This window comes from Dipodomys merriami, unplaced genomic scaffold (genome assembly GCF_024711535.1).
Source record: "Dipodomys merriami isolate MVZ:Mamm:240054 unplaced genomic scaffold, mDipMer1.0.p SCAF_7, whole genome shotgun sequence".
NCBI classification, from domain to species: Eukaryota; Metazoa; Chordata; class Mammalia; order Rodentia; family Heteromyidae; genus Dipodomys; species Dipodomys merriami.
The window spans coordinates 6,663,503-6,685,804 of record NW_027206290.1 but is presented as its reverse complement, the minus strand read 5'-3'; the positions used below and the strand labels follow the sequence as shown (position 1 = coordinate 6,685,804).

Genomic DNA, 22,302 nt, shown 5'->3' with positions numbered 1-22,302 from the left:
ACATATATACAAGACACAAAATCAAAAACAGTGACAACACAGGATAAAGCAAAGGAAAAAAAATAAATGAAAGACAAAAGAAATAACTTCACACAGTTAATTAAAATAACAAAAACCCTCGTTTCCATATCTTGGAGTTCTTTAAATGAGTATAATTTGAAGGAAAGTCATAACAGAGAAAATGAGTAGCTCATACACTGTTAGGGTAATATATACCTAATGAGAAAAATTGTAAAGCAAATAGTAAGCTGAACATAAGCCCAAATGTTGGTTCTTCACCCAAAAGTCAGAGAACAGAATGCTGTCCCTCTATCTAGGAAGAAAAAGCATGGCTTCCTTAGAAGTTAATGAGTAGCACCATATGGCCTGATTGTAGGAGAAAAAGAGCTTAAGAAATAAAGAATAGTATGACAAAGCTGCTGTAGGTGTAGGATTTTCACAGAAGGTTGAAATGTTCCTCCCCATTAAAAGTATCACAACAAAAATAATTCAAATGTTCACACAACATTACATCAGTGAAATAATGATTACAGAAACAAATGCTTCAAAAATAATTGAATGGGACTCGACATCTTAGAATATTTCTCTATGATACCATAGTGGTTCTTTAAAGTGTGGTCCAAAGACTAGTGAAAACAGCATTCTTTAGAAATTCTATAGAAATGCAAAACTCCTAGCATCAGCTCAGAAACACCAATTCAGAAATTCACCTAAAAATCTCTCTTCAATAAGCTCTCTGATATAGGTGATTCTGATGTAGTCTGTTTGAAAACCACTGTTCTGCCAGCTAAATAAGAAAGAGTATCTTGCTGTCTCTCCAAGACAGCAAGTAAATTATCCAATGTAGTTATTTCTGTTTAAACAACTGGTCCATACACTAAAGAATAGAAATCAGTTGTAGCACTCCCTTAAGCGAATGGAAGTTCTCTTTGAATAATAGTGCTCCCATCCTAGTACTATTTTGTAGAACAAATTGCTTTAAACCATTGAGTTCATTGCACTGTTTTTGAAAGTTTGTATTTTGTTTTGTTTGTTTTTCACTTTAAAGCTACTTTGGATCCCATAAGACAAGTTTTACAATATTGCCTAAATTTCTTATTTATTAAGTTGTTTTCCATCCCTAGGCCATTCAATCATGATCTCTTACAGATCATGTACTATTCTAGATACTTGGTCTGCATCAGTGACAAAAACAGACAATGAGCCCTTCCCTATGGATCTTAAATCGCAGTGGAAGACACAGACCAAATACAGTGCACAATAATATAAAGTGTATTGTATAGAATATTAGGAGATAAAAATATTATAGGGGGAGTAAAACACAATAAAGAATATTTGTAATATTGGCCATGTGAGGCACATACCTCAGTGTTAAGTGATATCATGGTAGACACATGCAATGTTACCCATTGGAAGGAACTGGCCATGTAGTGGACAGGGAGAAAGAGAGTGTTATGACTGTGAACCAGAGCAAATGTTCCCCCAAAGTAAGCATGCCCAGTCTGTATAGCTACCACAAAATGAGCACAAAAGAAATACACTCTTATGGGAAGGGATGGGAAGGGGAAACAAAGGAGGAGGCAACAATGCTTGATAAGAAATGTACTCGTTATCTTGCACATGTAATCGTAACCTCTCTGTTCGGTATTTTCACAATAAAAAAAAAAGAAATATACTCTTTATCTAACTATGTAACTATAACGCCTCTGTACACCACTTGTCTAATAACAATTTAAAATGCATGAAAGGAGCTGGGTGCTGGTGGCTCATGCCTGTAATCCTAGCTACTCAGGAGGCTGAGATCTGAGCATTGCTGTTCAAAGCCAGCCCGGGCAGGAATGTCTGTGAGACTCTTATCTCCAATAAACCATTCAAAAACGGGAAGTGGCACTGTGGCTCAAGCGGTAGAGTGCTAGCTAGCCTTGAGCTGAAGAGCTGAAGGACAGCGTTCAGGTCCAGAGTTCAAGCCCCACAACTGACAAAAAAAAAAAAAAAATGCATGAAAGGAAAAAAAAAAAAAAAACAGGAAGAAAGAAAGAAAGGCCAGAGAGGAAGCAGGAGACAAGGTACCATGGGAGTCATTGTGAAAATTTGTGCTTTTATTCTGAGGAAAACTGGAGACCACATTTCAGGGTTTTGAGCAGAAGAGTGACATAATCTGATTATTTTTAAATAAATGCTTTCATTAATTTTCCTCTAAGTCTTTGGACAAATTTTTCAGCTATTTATGCATAGAGTTGGGAAGAGTTTGATGAATTTTCTTTTCTTTATGCACATCATGAAGTTATCTTAAAATATTTTTACTATAGCAGCTCAGTGATCAAAAAGAAAAGGTTTAAACTAAAAGACAAATTAAAAAGTTGATCAGTAAAACTCAGTTGTTATTATTAAGACCTTCCATTCTTCTTTCCATGGGCCTCTGTTTGTGCCTTCTGTGGTAATGCTTATATTTGACTTCTAAAGCTCAAAGTGGAACTTTGGGTTTTAGTACTAAGATTTGTTGATTTCACCAGGAAACTGACAGCTAACAGAATTGTGAGAGAAGTTTTGGAACCAGCTTCACTACTGTAGAGAAACGAAAATGGAAACCTGTATGAAGAATGGCTCTGTCAGTGACTTATTAAAAAAACACAGCACCCAGTCACAAAAACCAAGTAAAGGTAATAGATTTGCCAACCTTTGGGTAAGATAGAACAAGGGTGGTCTCTCTGAATAGAACTGTGGAAACTTTTCTATCAGAATCCAATTCTAGAGCTTCCCTCTTGGGCATTTCTATGACCCTTCTCCACAAACTAAAATTATTTTGAAATTCCCAAGTATTTCAACAAATGATAAGGGGATTTTTTAACTTAAAGTATAAAGTGGTATTTATATTGTTCATTTATTTATTCATTCACCCAATAAATGTTTACTGGATACTAGTAAGAGTTAATTACTGTATAATGGTGCTTGAGGAATCCAATAAAGCAGAGCTAGAAATCCAATAAAGTGTTTATGAACCACCTAGAAAGAGTAATAACAATAAATAACAATAATATCTTGTAGAAAGTGATTATTTCTTTCAAATAAAAGCCTAAAACCTTCTCTTTTGTTTTGTTTTGCTTTTCCCCCAAGAGAAAATGTGAACTCTATGTGGAGATATTCCAGAGGCTTCATGAAAGAGGTAGCATTGGATTTGTTCACAAGTATGGACTGTACTGATGCATGCCAAGGTTGAGGAAGTATGGTTTAGGCCAAGGGAAGTCACTTTAAAAAAGCAGAGGCGTGACCATACTGGTAGTCACTTATGTGAGACGAAAAATGTCCTGGTAGCAGAAATGATAGAAGATGACAAACAAGTTACGGCTGAGGTCAACTCAAGTGACCCTGAAAAATCTGTGGGCCATTTGATTGAAAGAGATAGAGGGAAAATAGCACATTTGTTTGGTGTTTTAGTGACAAATCACCATGACACTAGGGCTGAGACAAAAATGAAGATGGCCCTACTCATTGGCTTGAAGAAGTGTATTTTCTATGAAATAAATGAGCAAATATCACAAGAAGTCAGGCAACCAAATACTTTCTTTAATGTTTAAAGACTTCTGAGCCTCAACAGTCTGGCTTAGGGTCACAAAATTTAGATCCAACATCAGATTACCAGGACCACTGGAAAATAGCTATTTTTGCTTTATGTATTTCTCTTATTCAGAAATGTTACCTCGTCGTTTTATTCAAAGCATATAAAATAGTATAATTCAAGTTTTTATCTACTGATTAATGGCATTCAGTTGGCCTGTTATCCTGTTAACTATGCAAACACTCATGCCCTGTCTCAAAGCAATAAGGTCAGTAATTGTACATCATTATCTCTTTTTTCCCCCCAGAGAAGTAAAAAGTCAATCCAGAAAACATTTCTAGATCTTCTATAACATTCTAGATATTTTCAAAGTATATCAAAATGGCTATTTGCCAAAACTCTAGAAGTTGGGGCAGGAAAGTTTTTGAGACACTTATCTCCAATTAACATCAAAAGCTGAAATGAAGCTGTGACTCAAGTGGTAGGGCACTAGCCCTGAACTTAAAAGCTGAGGGATAGTGTCATTCAAGTCCTAGAACTGGCAAACACATACTCAAAAGTATGAAGGCATATAAGAATAGAGGACAAGAAGTTGTTTCTACTTCATACATTTTTAGAGACAAGTACATAACTTTCTTCATTTTCTTAGTGTTGACAATCGTGAAGAGAGAAAGATGGTCCAAAAAACAAATAATGAACAGAAAGAGATGGAAGAAAAGGAGAGGAAAATACAAATTATGAAAAGACAGATGTAAATTAACTGTAGAGATAAATCCCATAACAAATAAATAACCGTTAAAGTTTGAATGAAATGTTAAAGTCTGGGCCTATTTTAATGAGATTACTAACTTAAAATATGTTTTCCCTTGAATTTTTCATACTTTACAATGTTTAAATACCTGTACATTAAAGTATTTGTTCAGTGTAAATGTCTCTTGGGACTTCCTAGACAGTATAATCTGGCGCTCTCTCTCTCTCTCCCTCCCTCCCTCCCCTCCCATTTTCTCTCCTTCCCTCCTTACATTGTTTGTATGTTTGTCTACATTCTCTATGCTAAGAGATCCCTAAATTGGAATGGTTCAAGTCTTGATTTTCAGTCATAATCAGTGGTCTGTTCAGCCTTCCTATTAAAATATGGTGACTAAGTATGAGATGCCGTTCTTGTTTTAATCGAAACTAAACTGTTTTGTCATGTATATCATAGATTTTACCTTGTGTGTATGAGAAGGAGGGTGGGTACATGTGTGTTATTAAACATATGAGATATGCATATGGATAGCCTGATAAATGTAAGAATCCCTCTTATCCTCGTATCCCTCTTGTCCCTTAGCCACCCATTTTTCCACGGAATAGTTAATTTCTAGCACACGTACACTAGAGAGCACAGGCATTATGTAGGTCACTGGATTTCCTCATAAATGATAGCAAAAAAGAAGTCCATTGTTACTCCATGCTTGTTAGCATAAAAACAGAGCCTTGGATGCCTTGTTATGTTTTTTGAATCAGAAATCTGACAGGTCTGCCCATGACTGCTGTGTAAACTTTGTTCTTGTCAAATATATCATCTGCGATGGAAACATGAAATCATTTTATTCAAAGGTGTGTCAATGATGCTTCTGAAAATGTTCTTGAGGCTGTGCTTGCAAATACAGTCTTCAAAAAGAAAAAAAATGAAAAAAAGAGAATGTCCTGTCTTTTAAATCCAAAACCTTTTCTACTTTGTGTACTTTTTTTTGTCCAAGTTTTCCTGGGATTAGGAGCTATTTATTCAAAATTAGAAATAGACTTTTTGTGTTTAGACTCCAGTATACTTTTTGTGCCTGTGACTTGTAGAATGGTAGAGCTGTTTTGTGTTGATTTTATGTTTGGGTCCCTCCCCAGTGACACATTGAGACAGTTTGCCTATGCACTGGTGGTGAGAGAGGAAATGTAATCAAAATAAGCTGAGAAGAATACTTGAATAACCCCCCCCCATCTTTCCTCTCACACATATATACTCCTTCTAGAGACTAGAAAGGTTTTGTAAACTGAAGAGATGTGAAGGGATGTGAGCCACTTTATTCTCTACAGTCAATCATTCAGCAACACAAGAAACTTTCAAGATGACCCAGCTGAAATGGCAAATCCTGGACTGTGCTTGAAACCCTTGCTAGATTATAAAACTGTCATCATAGACCAGCAGGGACGAATGGCTTGTCAGTGAGTTCTTTCTCTCTCCTTAAGATTGAGTAGGAATGGATGGAGCATGGTGACAAATATGAGCCAGTATAGAAAATTTTATATTTACAAATCAGCCTTCTCTTTACTCAGTATTTTCTGAAAGTGACTTGTACATCACATTTCCTAAATAGTCCTTAGCAACAATTCCCTTTCTTCACCCCTCTTCACCCGAGGCAGGGACATCTTGAAACACTGATCTATTTGCTGCTAACTTCCATTAATTTCATCCATCCCTGAAGGTGGAGCCATATTGGTGCCAGCTAATTAAGACCTATTTGGAGCAGCTCAGAGTCCTTTATCAGGCCAGAATTAGCTTTGCTCTTTTAATGGAGACTATAGTTTTCTCAATTATCCTTTGATTAAATAATGCACCTACATTTGCCAACTTATTTCTGAAGTGGGATGCAAGCTGCAATCACCACCTGCTCTTAGGTAAGTGTAATATTGTGCATTGGCTCTCTATGCTTCTGCAAGGAAGGAGCATTTCTTTTGCATGTGTGTATGCTGGGTATTTAATCACATTCTTCAATGTTGAGTGTCATGGCAAGTGCACTGTCAGCCCAACAGATACCTCTAAGGATTTCAGGAATCATATGTATGAATACAAATGGATACATGTCAGCAGGCTAATATTATTTACACATACCAATCATTCAAAGGGGGCAAAAAGGTCCATTTTGGTAAGATTGTTTTGAATTGCAAAACCTTTAATTCCAAAGGTCTTTGGAAGGACTGAAAAGTTCTACAGAATTCGTAATTCTTGTTTTGCAGCCATATCTTTGGTAAATGAAACTCTAAAAGCAAGCATTGACCAAAGGACCTAGAATTCCAAAGGAAATTGGGTCTCAGAAGATTAACAAAGGGCAATCAGCCTTCTCTTTCTGTTCTTCCAGCCTTCCCGACAAGGTCACACTCTCTAATTCATAAGCTAAGTAATTTTAGACAGGAACTAATAAAAATAAATATGTTGCATTTGGTTCGAGAAAGTATTTCGATATACTTACTTATGAAGTTAGTTTAGATTTAGTCTAACAATGAACACATTTCTCCTACTTTAAGAAAAAATGAAACGACTGGAAAAATGCACATGGTTACCTTAAATAGAAAGGTTATAGTTTCTAAAGATGACTTTGACAGTTTGAGGAAGAAAGCTGAGAAGAACATTTTTCTTTGAGGGACTCTATCTACTCATTTTTCCATCATCAATCACCTTAGGTACCAAAGACATAATTTTTAAAAGTTCTATAAATTATACCTAAAAACGGTGACATGATCTCTCCATTGAAAACCTGCTGATCAAAATGACTACTTGGTGACAGCCCTGTGATAAGTGCAGGCAAACCAAATAAAATAGCTTTACACCAGAAGTATAATTAAATGGACACTCCTTCTTCCCAGACTCTCATGCCTAAAACTCTACGTACCAATTAATTTACTTCTAGTTATTTAGGGGGAAATATTAGAAACTTTTGGAGTATAATAACAAAACCCCACTGTGAATTTGAAATACAAGGAATGTAGGATCACATAAAATATCTCCTTTGATGGACTGTAATCTATATGTGTGCAGTAGTGATGGAGCCTGTGCTGCAATTCTGAGATTGTTGCTGCTATTATGTGTGTGTGATATTAATAATAAGATGAATAATTACATTGGTGTCTCTGGGACCTGTGATTGTGTGATTGTCAGAATGGCAAAAGGAAGAAAGCTTGCACATAGTCGCCCTAGCCTGACATCCTTGCTACTTGGGAGACAAGGATGTGGAGGATCAGAGTTTGAGGCCAGCCTTGGCTATAAACTTCAAGAGACTCCATCTGAAACAATGATTGAGGGTTGTGGTGTATGCATTTGTTATATCAGCTATGTGGGGAAGCATAAATAGGGGGATCATGATCTATTCAAAAGAGAGATCCTGTCTCCAAATTGACCAATGCAAAAAGAGCCAGTAGAGTGGCTCAAGTGATAGAGCTCTTTTTTTTTTTTTGTCGGTTATGGTGCCTGAACTCTGGGCCTACGCACTGTCCCTCAGCTCTTCAGCTCAAGGCTAACACTCTATCACTTGAGCCATAGCACCATTTTCATCTTTTTCTGAGGAATGGAACCCAGAGCCTTATGCATGCAAGGCAAGCACTCTACCACTGAGCCACCTTCCCAGCCCCTGATAGAACACTTTCTTAAGGAGTACAAGGCCCTGAGCTCAAACCCAGTGCTGCCCAAAAGAAAAAAAAAAGAAGGAAAACAAATATGTGTAAGGTGGATAAGGTAAAACAAAAACCTGAAGAGGAGGAGAATGAGGAGAATGTATGTAGTTAAGAGAAAGATAGCAACTATTGACCTGATGCCAATAGTGACTGACTGAAGTTCATTGTTAAAATACATTTTCTGATGAAACATATGGTAAAATTAAGAAAATACTGATGATTTTACACTGCATTTTTAGCTTATTTTTAAAATTAAAGTCTTGCATTATTACCAGAATTATATTTCAGATATGTACAGGAAAACATTTGTTAACGAAATGAAATGATGCCTGATATTTGCACCAAAATAATATCTGGGAAAGGAAAGAGTAAATAGGGCACACAAGAAATAGGACATGAGTTAATAATTAGTCAAGCTGAGTGGGTGCTAATACAGAGGTTACTCCATTAGTTATTGCTTTAGATGTTCAATGTTTCCTTCATAAAATATTTTAGAAGATACTATTGTTTGAAATAGCATCAGTTAATACCAGAGCACCATGAGAAATCCTTAAACAATACACTTTTACCACAGCTGAAATTAAGACTGTGACTTAAATCATCAAGTGAATAGGTGAGGTCATTTTGACCACTCTTACGTTGTCTAATCAGATTCTCATCCACTCTTCCCATTGCTAAAACAGAGCTGCCTTCTGTCTGATTGTATACTCAGAAAAGTAACCAGACAGGAAAGAGATTCAGTGGAAAAACAACCAGCAAGGAGGCATCGTAAAATAGCTTTGACCTTTTAAAGCAAACTTTTATTTTGGTAATTCCACAAGCCAAATGATATCTTCAAATTACTTTTACCAAGTGAATAAAATTACCAAGCAATTTTTCCACTCTGTAAACAGCTTTTCTCATCACAGCCTCCCCAAATTGTTTTCTCCCTGTCCTTATGCAGTGCACACATCTGTGACAGTGTTGTTTTACTGAGAGCTTACAGCAAAAGCCACATGATACACATGTATAGAAACAAACACCACGCTAAGCTCTTCGCTGATTCTAGGGTTTATAGTTACAACTTTGGGATACCCTGAGGGATAACCCCAATCAAATACAAAATATGTCTAACTAATTGCATTGCTCCAGGCTACTGAGAGACCAGAGGTTTCCAAAACCCTTTGAGAATGGCCCTATTTATATAAAATGGTGCCACAAGTGAATGTGTTTTTTTTTTTTAATGTGACAGACCCATTCTACTTATTTCCTTTCTATCCAGCCAGCTATGTGACCCTGATTCAGATATAACCGTTGGGATTCTTCTTGAAAACTCGAACAATTAACAAGACTCATTTTATGGCTTTTTTCTATCATATTTCACATGAAGCAATATATTTCTACACAAAAGCAGAAAATGCTCAGTTCCAGTCAAAAGTCTACTCACATTATTAGTAGGAGAGTTGGTCTACCTAAGATTTAAAATGTATCAGCAGTAAAATTGCATCCAGAGATTGCAGAAAAGATCTCTGTTCAAGCATATACTGCAATATAATTAAAACTTTAGATCAGATCATATTGAGGAAATAAGACTGCTGATATTATAATTGAAGCTCAATTATTGTTCATCGTATTGCACAAATAAGCAAAATTCACAAATAATTTAAAACTTTAGCTACTAGTTTCAATATCTTCTTCTAGCAGTTGTTTATTAGAGCTAAATGTATCAACCAGAACTGGCTGATTTTAATTTTGTTTCTCTCCCTTGAACTGGTTATATTTCTAAAGGTGAAGAAAAATGGCAAGTGACAGAATGATAGTAGAGTTGAGGAGGCTGAAAAAGGAACAAAGAGAGGAAAGTGGGGAGGGCAGGGAAAGGGGAGGAATGAGGTGAGCATGCCTGAATGAAAGGAAGTGGTGAGAATATTTTACAGAATGGTACAGAAAGATGAATATAATAAGCAATGCAAATTGGTTTTTGGATAATTGAGTGAAGGGTATTTATACTTCATTTCTCTTCAAGAATCCATCTGCTAATGATTTTAAGTAATGCATAATTTCAATATGGTATTTTGCTTACCAAGTTAGATATCTGACTATGGTATTGAAAATCTCAGGGTCTATTTGCATGGGAAAAGCTATGAAATATTATTAGAGTATCTATAGCCTGCTCTATCCAGAGGAATTAAGGTCAACCCATAATCCTAAAGTTCCTTAACATTCCTATGTGGGTTTTGGGGATTTTTGTTGTTATTGTTATTGTTTTTTGTCGGTCATGGGGCCTGAACTCTGGGCCTGGGTGCTGTTCCTCAGCTCTTCAGCTCAAGGCTAGCATGCTACCACTTGAGCCACAGTGCCACTTCCGGCTTTTTTTTTCTGCTTATGTGGTGCTGAGGAATCAAACCCAGGGACTCATGAATGCAAGGCAAACACTCTACCACTGAGCCACCTTCCCAGCCCATTAAAGCAGAAATATGTAGATTTCCTCTATCAGCTGAAATCCAATTTGATCAATAGTGAGTTGTGCAATATAAGAAAAAGATCTAAAGACATTGTAGAGAAGCACCCAGGCTTTCTTGGATCCTTAAGTCAATTAAAATAGAGAGAACAGAAGGCAGTGTAGGTGGAATTAATGGGACCTAGTTGCTGGCTCATCAAGTAATCATAATAGTCAAAAATATGTATAGTGATCAGTATAAAAAATAACTCTGTTCATTTTATAGCTGACAAAAGGACTCTGCAAAGATTTAACATAAAAGACAATAAGGCTGCTTTGGAGAGGACTTACCTATCTTTCCCAGTTTCCTTCTTAAACATTCCATCGCAGTAACTCATACGCTTCTCTGTGGTCACATAAATTTGGGCATTTGGGTAGACATCAACCGTCTTTTTCAACATGTTGTAAACGATTCCATTGCCATCCTTCCTCATGTTGCGAAAAGGACCCCAAATAACATAAATAGTGGTGTTTGCTTCTTTGAAAAAATAGTCAGGGTTTTTTAGCAAAAGAGGAACACTGGTGTGGGACACAACTCGGATCATAGTCATGTGGCCAACATCTTCTTCATAACCTTTGGTGGGGGCATTATTCATTCTCCAAATGCAAGATGACTGATCAATCTCACTTCCCACCTTCTGTCCAACCATCTGACCTGAGTTGGACACTATGGCACAAAGGTCACAGTCCAGTTGCAAAGGCTGTAAAACAAAAAGAGGAAGAAAATAGGTGGTAAATTTGACCCAGTCAAACAATTTCCTCTGGGAAAACTAAAATGTCAGATATTACATGACTGACAAAGTAGGGAATTATCTGAAATACACATGCCAATCCCACAGGCTCTGACAAAGGTTATCCAGGTAGCAATATGCTTCCATTAAAAAAGCAAATTCATATGGTTCAACAATTAATTAATTTTTCATTCTCATCTTCTGATTTAAAATTATGTGAGGAAAAAGTCATTTGTTTTCCACTCTAAATGTTGAATTTTTAAATTTAAAATTGTAACTTCAAATGAAATTGGGAAAGATGGAAAGATTTGATCTCTGTAATCAGATTGGAGGCAAGGGAAGAGATACAAAAGAAATGAACTCAGGCATCAATCCTGCATATAGTTATAGATGATTAAAAATGTGACGATTTCAGCAGACTCAGGCTTTAAGGGAGATTTTCAGAACCCAGAACTATTTACAACAACAAATGCTAGGCTGGAAAATATTATACAGATGCTTAAAAACTTTCCCCAAGTCACCATTTTAATGGATCTTCATGTTTACATTTCTAAGTGAGTAAGGAGAGGCTTCATTTAAGAACTCAGCAAAACCATGCTCATGGTCTCTGGAGTTAGTCTAACTCTTCCATTTTTAACTGAACAAGGGAGTCAAAGAAACTCAGAAGTGAAGCATGGACTTTCAGAACTTGTAAATGATAAAAGTTACAATGGTTCACATCTAGATGTTTTAACTCTAAGAAGTCATTGTTCTTCCCATTATTCCCTGCTTTCTTGCCTTCTAAAATCATCACATAAATACCTTCCATCCTGTATTCATTCAATAATGATAAAGAAACATGCTTTGAGAATGTACAACTTACTCATTGCCCTACTATGAAATTCCAGCTGTTGCGCCTGGCTTTCAGCCAGAAATGTCATTGTGCCTACTGGTGAGTAGCCTCTCTCTCTCATGAGGTCCTATCCTTATTTTACTTGATGGATTGTACTTTAATTTATTGTTTAATTATACCTGTCCTTTAGATAGTGAATTTTGTAAGAACAATATCTTATCTTCTTTTTAACCTCACTCCTCAGAGATCCCTGAAATACATTAAAAGCACAATTGGTTAAGGTAGGGCATGAAAGAAATTGAATAAAAATAATTTATGAGGAGTCTGAGCACTGAATTTAATACTATGGAAGAAATGGACTTTTCCAATTAATTTAGAATAATTCTTGATTTAGATGAAAAGGGAAAAAGCAATCTAGAAGAAACAGATCAACATAATAGCAGGCTCGGTCTGTTGCAATCTACGTGGATAAACTAAGAAATAAGGTACCTCAGAAAAGTCACAGAGACAATAATCTTTCCTACCTGTGATAGATACCTACAGGAAATATTGAACTCCTACTATGTAGGAAGCACACTTTCAAGAGTTTAAATTCAAATATAAACACAAAATTCCTGCCACAATAAAGCTTACATTCAAGTTCTAGTGATGTAATAAATGAAAAAGCATTTTTCATAATATGTTCTAAATAAAGAAAATTAAAATTTAATTAGAATTTAGGAAGAGAGAGAAAATGTGTGTGTATGTGTTTGGGGCAGGTTGATTATTAAAAGGCCTCGCTGAGAAAAAATAAGAAGTGCCTTGTGCATGCTAGGCAAGTGCTCTACCTCGAAACATATCCTCACTACAATATGAGTTGTCTTAAAACTCTACTGTCAAGAAAGCTACCGTCACCGCGACTGCCCTGAGGATTCCAAAATAAACAGCAAATATTCCAGGCCTTATGTTAGGATAGTTCTACTCTAGGGGGAAAGGAGATTAGACTCCTGTGGAACAGGAATTTTATGTTGGTGCTGTGGTAAACCCTTTTAACAGTGGGCAATGAGGGCACAAAAGGCTGTTTTGGGGGTGAGACATCAACATATATTCTTCTAGACAATATTCTTGTTATTACGTAATTTTCAGCATAGACTAACAACCATTACATAGTGATGACCTCCCAATGCACAGATGTAATTTGCTACCTAATTTATATTGTGTGTGTGTGTGTGTGTGTGTGTGTGTGTGTGTGTGTGTGTGTGTCATATGGCACACTCCAACTCATCACTGAGATACATTCAGTGTTTCACTGGATAATAAAATCATATTTGGGGACTAGCTTCTATAAGACTTAAAATACAAAAAGCTAAAGAAGAAAGAAAATGTTTGGGATGACTTCTTTCTATAAAATGTAACAATCTGCATTGGATTTCCCAGTGATTAGAGTGAATTAGTTGGTTCTGCTGTAACAAGGCTTAATTTAACTAATAAGAATCAGCAGACTGGTCTCATTTGACAGTTATAACCTCTGAATGTGATCCATTAAGACATCACAATCTGTTTCATGACAATATATTGGGATGTCACAGCTGTGCAGATTATGAGGTCAGCAGCTGACTAACTACTTGAGGGCACACAGTGGGAACAACAGTCTCTTGTTTATGTAACAAATGGGCAATTGGGAAGAGGGCTAGAAAGGAAATGGCTTTGGGAGATAGTGAAGATCTTGGAATAGCCTTTCTTTTACAATTCCTTGGGCTACACTGTTACTTTGACTAGTCTCAAGAGACAATTACATATGTGTATTCGATCACCATCTAACTTCCTGAAAAAGGTACCAGGACACTTGGCTGAATACAATGACTGTTCCATTGACCATTTTAGTTACATGGACCATTTTAGAGTATGGCAGGAACTTAAGGTCTTATTAATGAAATATTTCTAATCAAAATCAGAAGGTAAAGCCCCAAGGTATACATTTATATATTTAATGGCTGGCACTTTGAAAATACTGCAAGCCAAGATCAAACAAAAAATATCCAGGCATAGAAGGGTGGTTTGATTTAAGAGCCGCCTTTTCCAGTTATCTTTTGTTTCTTTCATTAGCTTTGTTGTCACATATTTGCTCTCAACTTTCTCAGTTAAATGCCCTGCTGTTTCATGAACTCGCTTACATTTGATTTGGGGGCCTTGCTTGAAAACTGTATTAGATACACCTTTGGGGGAACTGTTCTGCCCCAGTAAATAATGATTCTCTTTCTAGATTGAGGAATTGGATTTTCTAAGACCTTTGTTACAGTCAGGGAAAGACTGGTTCAAAACTCTGGTTCCAAGTTGTCAAACTTTGTCTTAATTTTGAATTCTCTTTTTCAGTTGAGTTACTTCCTTTTTATTTATTTTCACTAAAATACTTGTCCTCTGGATCTTGGCTCTTGTACTATAAATATTTTTCAGAATACTGCTTGGATTTGGTATGTGTCTATAAATTAAGAATATAATAAGAATTGACTCTCTCTGGGTAGCTCTGTTCCTATTAAAGGACCAACCATAAATGTCAAATTCTACCTTTCAATTTATTTTAAAACTGTAACAACACTGTATTTTTAGGTGATTGCTCTCTTTGTGAAAGTATACAACTCTGTACTGAATGTTTGAAAATAATCAGCTTGTTATCCAATAGACCACAAACAAGACCACACTAAAGCTACCAGCACTACAATGTCCATTGCAGCATTGTTTACCATGTCTAAGATGTGGAATCAATCCAGATGCCCCTCAGTAGATGAATGGATAAAGAAAGTGTGGTTGGGCTGGAAACGTGGCTCAGTGGTAAAGTGCTTGCCTTGCATGCATGAGGTCCTGGGTTCAATTTCTCAGCATCACATAAGCAGAAAAAGCTGGAAGTGGAACTGTGGCTCAAGTGGTAGAGTGCTAACTTAGAGCTGAAGAGCTGAGGGACAGCACCCACGTTCAGAGTTCAGACCCCATGACCAACACACAAAAAATAAAGAAAGAAAATGTAGTATATATACACAATGGAATTCTATACTTCCATCAGAAATAATGATATTGCACTATTCATAAGGAAATAGAAAAAGTTGGAAAAAATCATATTAAGCAAAGTAAACCAGACCTAAAGAAACATAAGTTGCATGTTTTCCCTCATATGTGTAATTACAATGTACATATAATGTGCCTATAAATTTACAAGTAAACACAATGGACGATAAAAGTTAAAAAATCACACGTGGACATCTTAAGTTATAAAGGATTCTAAACATCACAGTGAGACCAAAGGACGATATTCTTAGGAGAGGAACACAAAGGCTCAATAGCTATTTGCATATGAGCATATAAAACTATGTTTAGCCAGGTGCTGGTGGCTCACACCTGTAATCCTAGCTACACAGGAGGTTGAGATCTAAGGAGTGAAGTTCAAAGCCAGCCCAGACATGAAAGTCTATGAAATTCTTGTTTCCAATAAATAACCAGAAAACAAGAAGTGGTGCTGTGACTCAAGTGGTAGAGTGCTAACCTTGTGCTGAAGAGCTGAGGGACAGAACCCAGGCCCATGACAGACCAAAAAAAAAAAAAAAAAAAAAGATGTTTACTGAAATTTGCTCCAAGAAATGGAAATAGAGGTTTTTTTGTTCTTTCCCCTTTTCTGTCATTGTTTTTGATTTCTGTACATTTTATCTTGCATGTTAAGTTTTTCTGTTTAAGGGAGTATAAGGAGGAACACAGAAGTTCTGGGGCAAAGGGTGAACAAATACAGCAGTGATACCTACTATACAACTTGTGGAGGAGGGTGGTACTGTTGAAAAATAAAATGTACTCATCACTTGACCCATATAACTGTAACACCTATGTATATCACCTTTACAATAAAAATTAATTAAAAAACTAAAAACAGTCAGCTTGGAAAGGGTTAATAATTTGGTGAACTCTAGAAAGTCATATTAGTAAGCCAGCCTCATAGAAACAAACAGCACATTTTCTCTTATATGTAGAAGTTAGATCTAAACTACAAATATATACAATAACATATATAGGGCTCTATTCATATACACACAAACTGACTACAGGATGGCAAACATAGGGGAAGAATCCAATGGGATTACTCTTCTGAACCAGTAATACACTGTTTATAAAAATGAATAGTGGAAACATGTTTTGGGAGAAAGAGCAAAACAAAGGCTCATAAATGAAGAGAGGTAGGAAGAGTGAGTAATTATAGTCAGTGTACATCATTGAAAAACTGAACTATGCAACTTTAGGGTAGGTAATGGAGGGGGGAAAATGGGAAAAGCAATGGAAGGGGTGACACTGACCAAAAATCATAGTACTTATAACCTGACTTATGGAATTGTAAACTCTTTGAATTACTTTTTAATAGTAATAATAATAATAATAATAAATTAAAAAAGAATTTAGTGACATCTACTGAACAGCCAAATAAACTTTACTTAGCACATATTATTTACAAGTCTTTATGAAGGGTAAAATAATTTTAAAATTCTAATCACAATGAACATTAGTCTCAGTACACAGCTCTGAGGTGTGAGGGGGAAATTTAATGATCAGCTAGAGGCCTGAGGAATTATTTTTAGAAAACAAGGCATCTCTCTGTGAAAATTGTGACACATTGACTCCTTGCAGGAATAAAAGAATTTCTTGATTGTTGGCTGGAGCACAAGAGAGTGAGAGAAAAATGTACCTTAAGAAATTGTATGAGGGCAACAAATAAGTATCATGTGACACAAAATTGATGCACATGTGACTGAATGCCTATTTTGGCTCAACCATCCTATTCAGTATTTTAGCACATCATCCCAAAGTTGCAAAATAGACTATAAAGTTAAGTTTATAAAGCTAGCTAGCTTTGGGGGTAAAAAGAGGAGCATGTTACTTGACATGAAATGTGCTCACAGAAGCATGAAGAAGTAGGAAATATTAAAGAAAGGTATTAACTTACAATATTGCTCATATACATGAAATTATCTCAAATATCACCCAATGTCATCTTAAAACTATGTACAACAAAATTTTAACTACTGCTATCCAGGAAAATGATTAAACCAGGGCAAAGCCCCTACAGATGCAGGTTCTACTGGAATGTCAGAATTTGTATATGATAGAGGCATCGTATGCAAAATTCTGGTATGCTGTAAGAAATTATGTGCATTTTTTCTCTTAATATTTTTCATTTCTAATGTGGCTGAAATTTCATTCTGAGATAAACTAATTGTGACCAACTGTATTATGTTTAAAATGTTCTTTCACATTTGCTTTCTCAATTTGCTTTTCAGACTTAAAAAAAAAACAAGTAGTGAGATTTGTTTTCTCTTTCAAGCAATAAATAATTACCATAAATGTCTGGGAGTGAAAACAAGAGCATGGCAGATGATATTGGTTTGGAACTTGGTCTCACAGATAGAGCAAAAACTCTCCTTGCACAAAAACCTCCTTGAGCTACACTTGCTTTAGAAAACCACAATGGTTCTTTGAAACCCATGGGAAGTCATGGTAGCTGGAGGTGGTCTAAATATCCTGTAACTCATAGCTCACTCTGTGCTCTGTACTTACAAAGATCTAGGGCTGAATACTCTGCTCACACTACAGGTCACTTTACATCATGCAGAGGAGCATTTAACAAGTATAAAAATGAATTACTTTTAAAAAACACATTAAAAATATATGCAGGAGGAAACTGATTCTTAAGAAGGTTCTGTATTCTTGATTATATGAGTGAGGGGAAGGGTAGAAATGCTCTGTGCCATTTTTATAATGTGTCAGCTTCATTTTCTTGTGTTTAACCAATGCATTATATATATATATATATATATATATATATATATATATATATATATATATATAGTCTTCAGAAGTCATTTTACCTATTACCAATTGACTCTTTCTTGAAAGGAAGGAGAGAGAAGAGGAGAAGGAGAGAAGGTAAGAGGGAGGGAGAAAAGAAGTAAAGAGAAGGAGAGAGAAAGGAAGAAAAGAAGGTAGGCAGGACGGAAGGAAGGAAGGAAAGAAGGAAGGAAGGAAGGAAGGAAGAAAGGAAGAAAGGAAGGAAGGAAGGAAGGAAGTAGGGAAAGAAAGAAAGGTTGGCTAAAATTAACAGTGTGCATAGACGTATCTCATATCCTATTACCTTCACCTGTTTGGTATGCCAACTCACTGTACTAACCCAGTTTTTACCTTGTTTCTTTCCAGCCATTCTGGGAAAATTCCCTTCTTTTTTTGGGTGTGAACTTGATGCACTATAATTTTTGAATAATACATTGGGACAACTGCCAACCACTGTACACTTTAATCAGTAAGAAGAATGAAATATTTAACCTTTATTTTTCTCTCTGAATAAGCTTGTAGACAATTAAACAGACAATTAAAATCTATGAAATAAAATCTCCCAAACAGTTGGTTTCCTTAGCAAAAGAAATTACTATAAATGAAAGGTCACCTGTCAACTAGTTCTAGTTATTAAATCTTTGCATTTATCACTAAGGTGGCTCTGTAGAAAACGAAGGTCAAGACATTAAATTATGAAAAGGTCATGAAAAATGCAAGGAAAAATTAGCCAAACCTGCTACTAACCAGGGATGGAGCAAGAGTGGATAGTTCTAATCTTACTCTTAAAGCCCTATTCCGAAAATGAATTTCCATCCATGTCATGAAATCTTAACAAAGAAACAAAAACTTTGTTCATCTTAAATAAAACCAAGAACTTTGATAAATATTTCAGAACAAAAGATTGTATGACTCGAGTTAGCCTAAATTATTAAAAATATTGTTTTGCACTATCCTAATGGATACTTCCATTTCCACTGTAAAAGCACAATTTGAGAAGTGGGATACGGAACACCCATGTGCCTTCCAGGATAATTAAGAACTCACCACGCACTAATTTACTACTTTAATGTTGGAACAAATGAGATCTTTGTTTCTCATCATCCAATTTGAATGAATTTGAACAAAGCACATTGAACAAAGCTCCAGAGACCCACTCTTCAGTTGCTGCCATTTACTCCTCCACTCTTCCTGAATGTCTTCAGAGTTTTAGTTTTAGAGGCTTCAACATGTATAATGACACCATTGGGGAATAGATTTTGCTTTATTCTCCTTGATGTTCTTTTGAGGTCTTTCAAGTGAAAGGTACAAAAGAGGCATTAACAATCTGGCATTGTTTTTATTGCATGACAAAGAAAAAAAAAGTATTTTAATTTTTCCTGTGTTTCAGGAATGATTAAGCAAGCTGTTTTCATCTACACAGAGTCATTTTCAGAGTCACTTTCAGTCACTTTCTACCTGTAAGCAAAGATTTCTAGGATTGTTCTAGAAAGAAATCGGCCCAGCTCACCCACACCAGCCTGCCAATGGACTTTGCCTCTCCACAAACCAACATCCTCCAGTTAATGCAGCTTTCAAAAGTGGTATGTATAAATCATACCCCATGAGTAGCAGTGACATAAAAATCAAGATTTGATTCTTTGGTTCTGACTCTGTGGATTCGGGAAATGGCATTTACTTTGGTTTCTACCTGGTGACATTATATCCAAGCATAAAATTTAATATGGGGGTGCATAAAAATGTTAATGTCAAGAAATAATTCTACAACAGGCAACATAAAGCTATGCTTTGCAGTTGCTATAGATGATGTGACTTTTTATTTGAAAGTTTCTCAAGGGAATGAGTCTGTCTAATGACAGAGGTTTGTGTAATGAAGGCTCTCTCCAGATAGGGAGGCAAAAAACAAACAGACAAACAATCAAAAAACCAAACAACAACAACAAAAACTCCACATTTTCTTAAACCAAAAGGAGTTTTCCATTGAAGACTAGAATAAGGGAAATAATTCATAATCTACTATCCCAGTGGGAAATACTAAAGGTTGACAAGTTTTATGAATAATTTACCTGAACAATTTACATTTTATTTCCCTCTCCTTTTAGAAAGATCACACCAGAACCTGTGGCTAACATACAGCCCAAGTACATCACATAAGGAAGGAAACTGATACCTGGTATGGTAGTAGTGTCATAATATGACATTCATCTAGGGTCATGACTATCAACAGGCTGTACTTTGTAATGACTGGGACACATGTCATGACTCATAATGATTTGACCCCATCTCAGGCCAAATGACCTAGACAACTTGAGTATGGGCTCCTGGCTGTTGGTATTTTCTTTTAAAGTTCTACATACTTCCTATATGTATTTGGATTCAAGGAGCACTGTCATAGAGAAATCAGCAATAATTGATCAAAATGATGAGGAAAAAGGTCTCTTGGCCACTAGATGCAGAAGGTGTATGGGGAAGAAATGCTTCTAGTCACTCTATAAATAACAGGGAGACTAACAAGCAGCAGTTAAAGGTGGAATCATCTGTTATGAGTCAATCATTTTAAAGAGAAAATGGAGAAGACACTGGTAGTACTAAGCCTGAGAGATTTTATTTCTCATGATGTCAATGTTAATAATATAGCATTAGAGTTTTTATTTGTTTTGTCTAGAATTTACTTGGGTCTGTTTTATTTCTGTTAAGCAAGTAAGGGTTATAGAAAAGTAGGGTAATAAGACGTAAGACTAATAAGCTTCAGAAGAAGAAAGGACTTTGAAGAAAGAGAATATTTTGAGCAAAGGAGTTAAGGAAAAAGATCTACTCAAAATAGTAAGATCTAGCCAGGTGCTGGTGACTCACATCTAATCAATACTAGCTACTCCTGCCCAGGCAGGAAAGTCGATGAGACTCTTATCTCCAATAAATCACTCAGAAAACTGGAAGTGCACTGTGGCTCAAGTGGTAGAGCGCTAGCCTTGAGCTGAAGAGCCGAGGGACAGCGCCCAGACCCAGAGTTCAAGCCCCATGACTGACAAAAGAAAAAATAAAAGAGTAAGATCTAGAAGACTGTAGTTAGAAGGTCACTAAAGTAACAAGCAAAAATCAACTAGGTTAGTTGCATGGCTCAAGTGGTAGAGTATCAGGCAAGCAATTGCTAGGCCTTGAATTCAAACCCTATACTAACTCTAAATGAATGAATGAATGAATGAATGAAATTATCAATAATGCCCAGTTGGGATTTAGAAATCATAGATATATGATAACTAATGGAAAATTACATATTCTTTTTAAGAATGTACAGTAGCACAAACCTAGCATAAGAAAGAAGATAACCAGCCTGATCCAGGGAAGAAGTATATGGCAAATTATATTGAAAATGTTTGAAGCTTTCCCTTATCTGCAATAACTAGTATATGTCTAAGACAAGCAGAAAAGGTCAAAAGCTATGTACATATGACCATATAAGATGATGCTAAGCCATAGGGAGACAAGAGGTTTGATCTTTGTTGCTGTTCTTTTAATTTACCTATAATCTAATATGTGATTTTTTCCTTTTTTAATTTTTTTTATTGTGAAAATACTGTTCAGAGGGGTTACAGTTACATGAGCAAGGTAATGAATACATTTCTTTTTTTTTTTTGTTGCCTCCTCCTTTGTTTTTCCCCTACCATCCCTTCCCTCCCACTTCCACAACTACATTCCCCACCTAACTTGTAAAGTTCGCTGTTCAAAAGTGTCTTGTACATCTCATTGTTACAATGGGTCCACCTGCATCCCTATTTACACATTTTGTTTTTTCCCTTTCCCTCCCCAAATTATACTGACAGCAAATACAGTGAAAACAGAGGTCATACCATGGGGGAGGAACATACAAAGCAACAAAAAAATCACATGGTACCTTATAGATACGTTAGAAACAAAAGCAAGAAAGAAACAAGCCAATTGTGTTCCTATCTTGGGGTTCATTTCTCTTTCATCTTATCTGGTCATATGTACATAGCTTTTGACCTTTTCTGCTTTTGTATGTTCTCCCCCCATGGTTTAACCTTGTTTCCACTCTAGTTGATTCCAGTGCCCTACATCTTATATATACATTTTTCTAATTTGGGGTGGGGAAGGGAAATAACAAAATGCTGAAATAAGGATACAGGTTTGACCCATTGTAACAATGAGATGTACAAGACACTATGTTGAAAACGAACTTTATAACTTTGGTGGGGGGGGGGAAATGAGGAGATGGGGCAAGAAGGGATAGTAGGGGAAAAACAAATGAGGAGTAACAATGCTTAATAGGAAATGTACTCATTACCTTACTCATGTAACTGTAACCCTTCTGTATAGAATCTTTACAATAAAAATATATTAAAAAGAAAAAAATGTTTGAAGATGATATGCAACTTTGGCCTTAATAAACCTGAATTTAAAGCTGAAAGTTAATGAAAATTATAACAAAATG

At 36.0% G+C, this 22,302-nt stretch overlaps 1 protein-coding gene across 5 annotated transcripts in view; it reads right to left on the bottom strand.

Moving 5' to 3' along the window:
* Window positions 1–22,302, bottom strand: part of St6galnac3 (ST6 N-acetylgalactosaminide alpha-2,6-sialyltransferase 3) — a 543,084-nt gene that overhangs the window by 206,142 nt on the left and 314,640 nt on the right. For all 5 annotated transcript variants that reach the window (XM_070007314.1, XM_070007316.1, XM_070007317.1 and 2 more), the window contains exon 3: window positions 10,746–11,155. In XM_070007314.1, coding sequence (XP_069863415.1) covers window positions 10,746–11,155 — 410 coding nt within the window. The remainder of the gene's footprint in view (window positions 1–10,745; window positions 11,156–22,302) is intronic.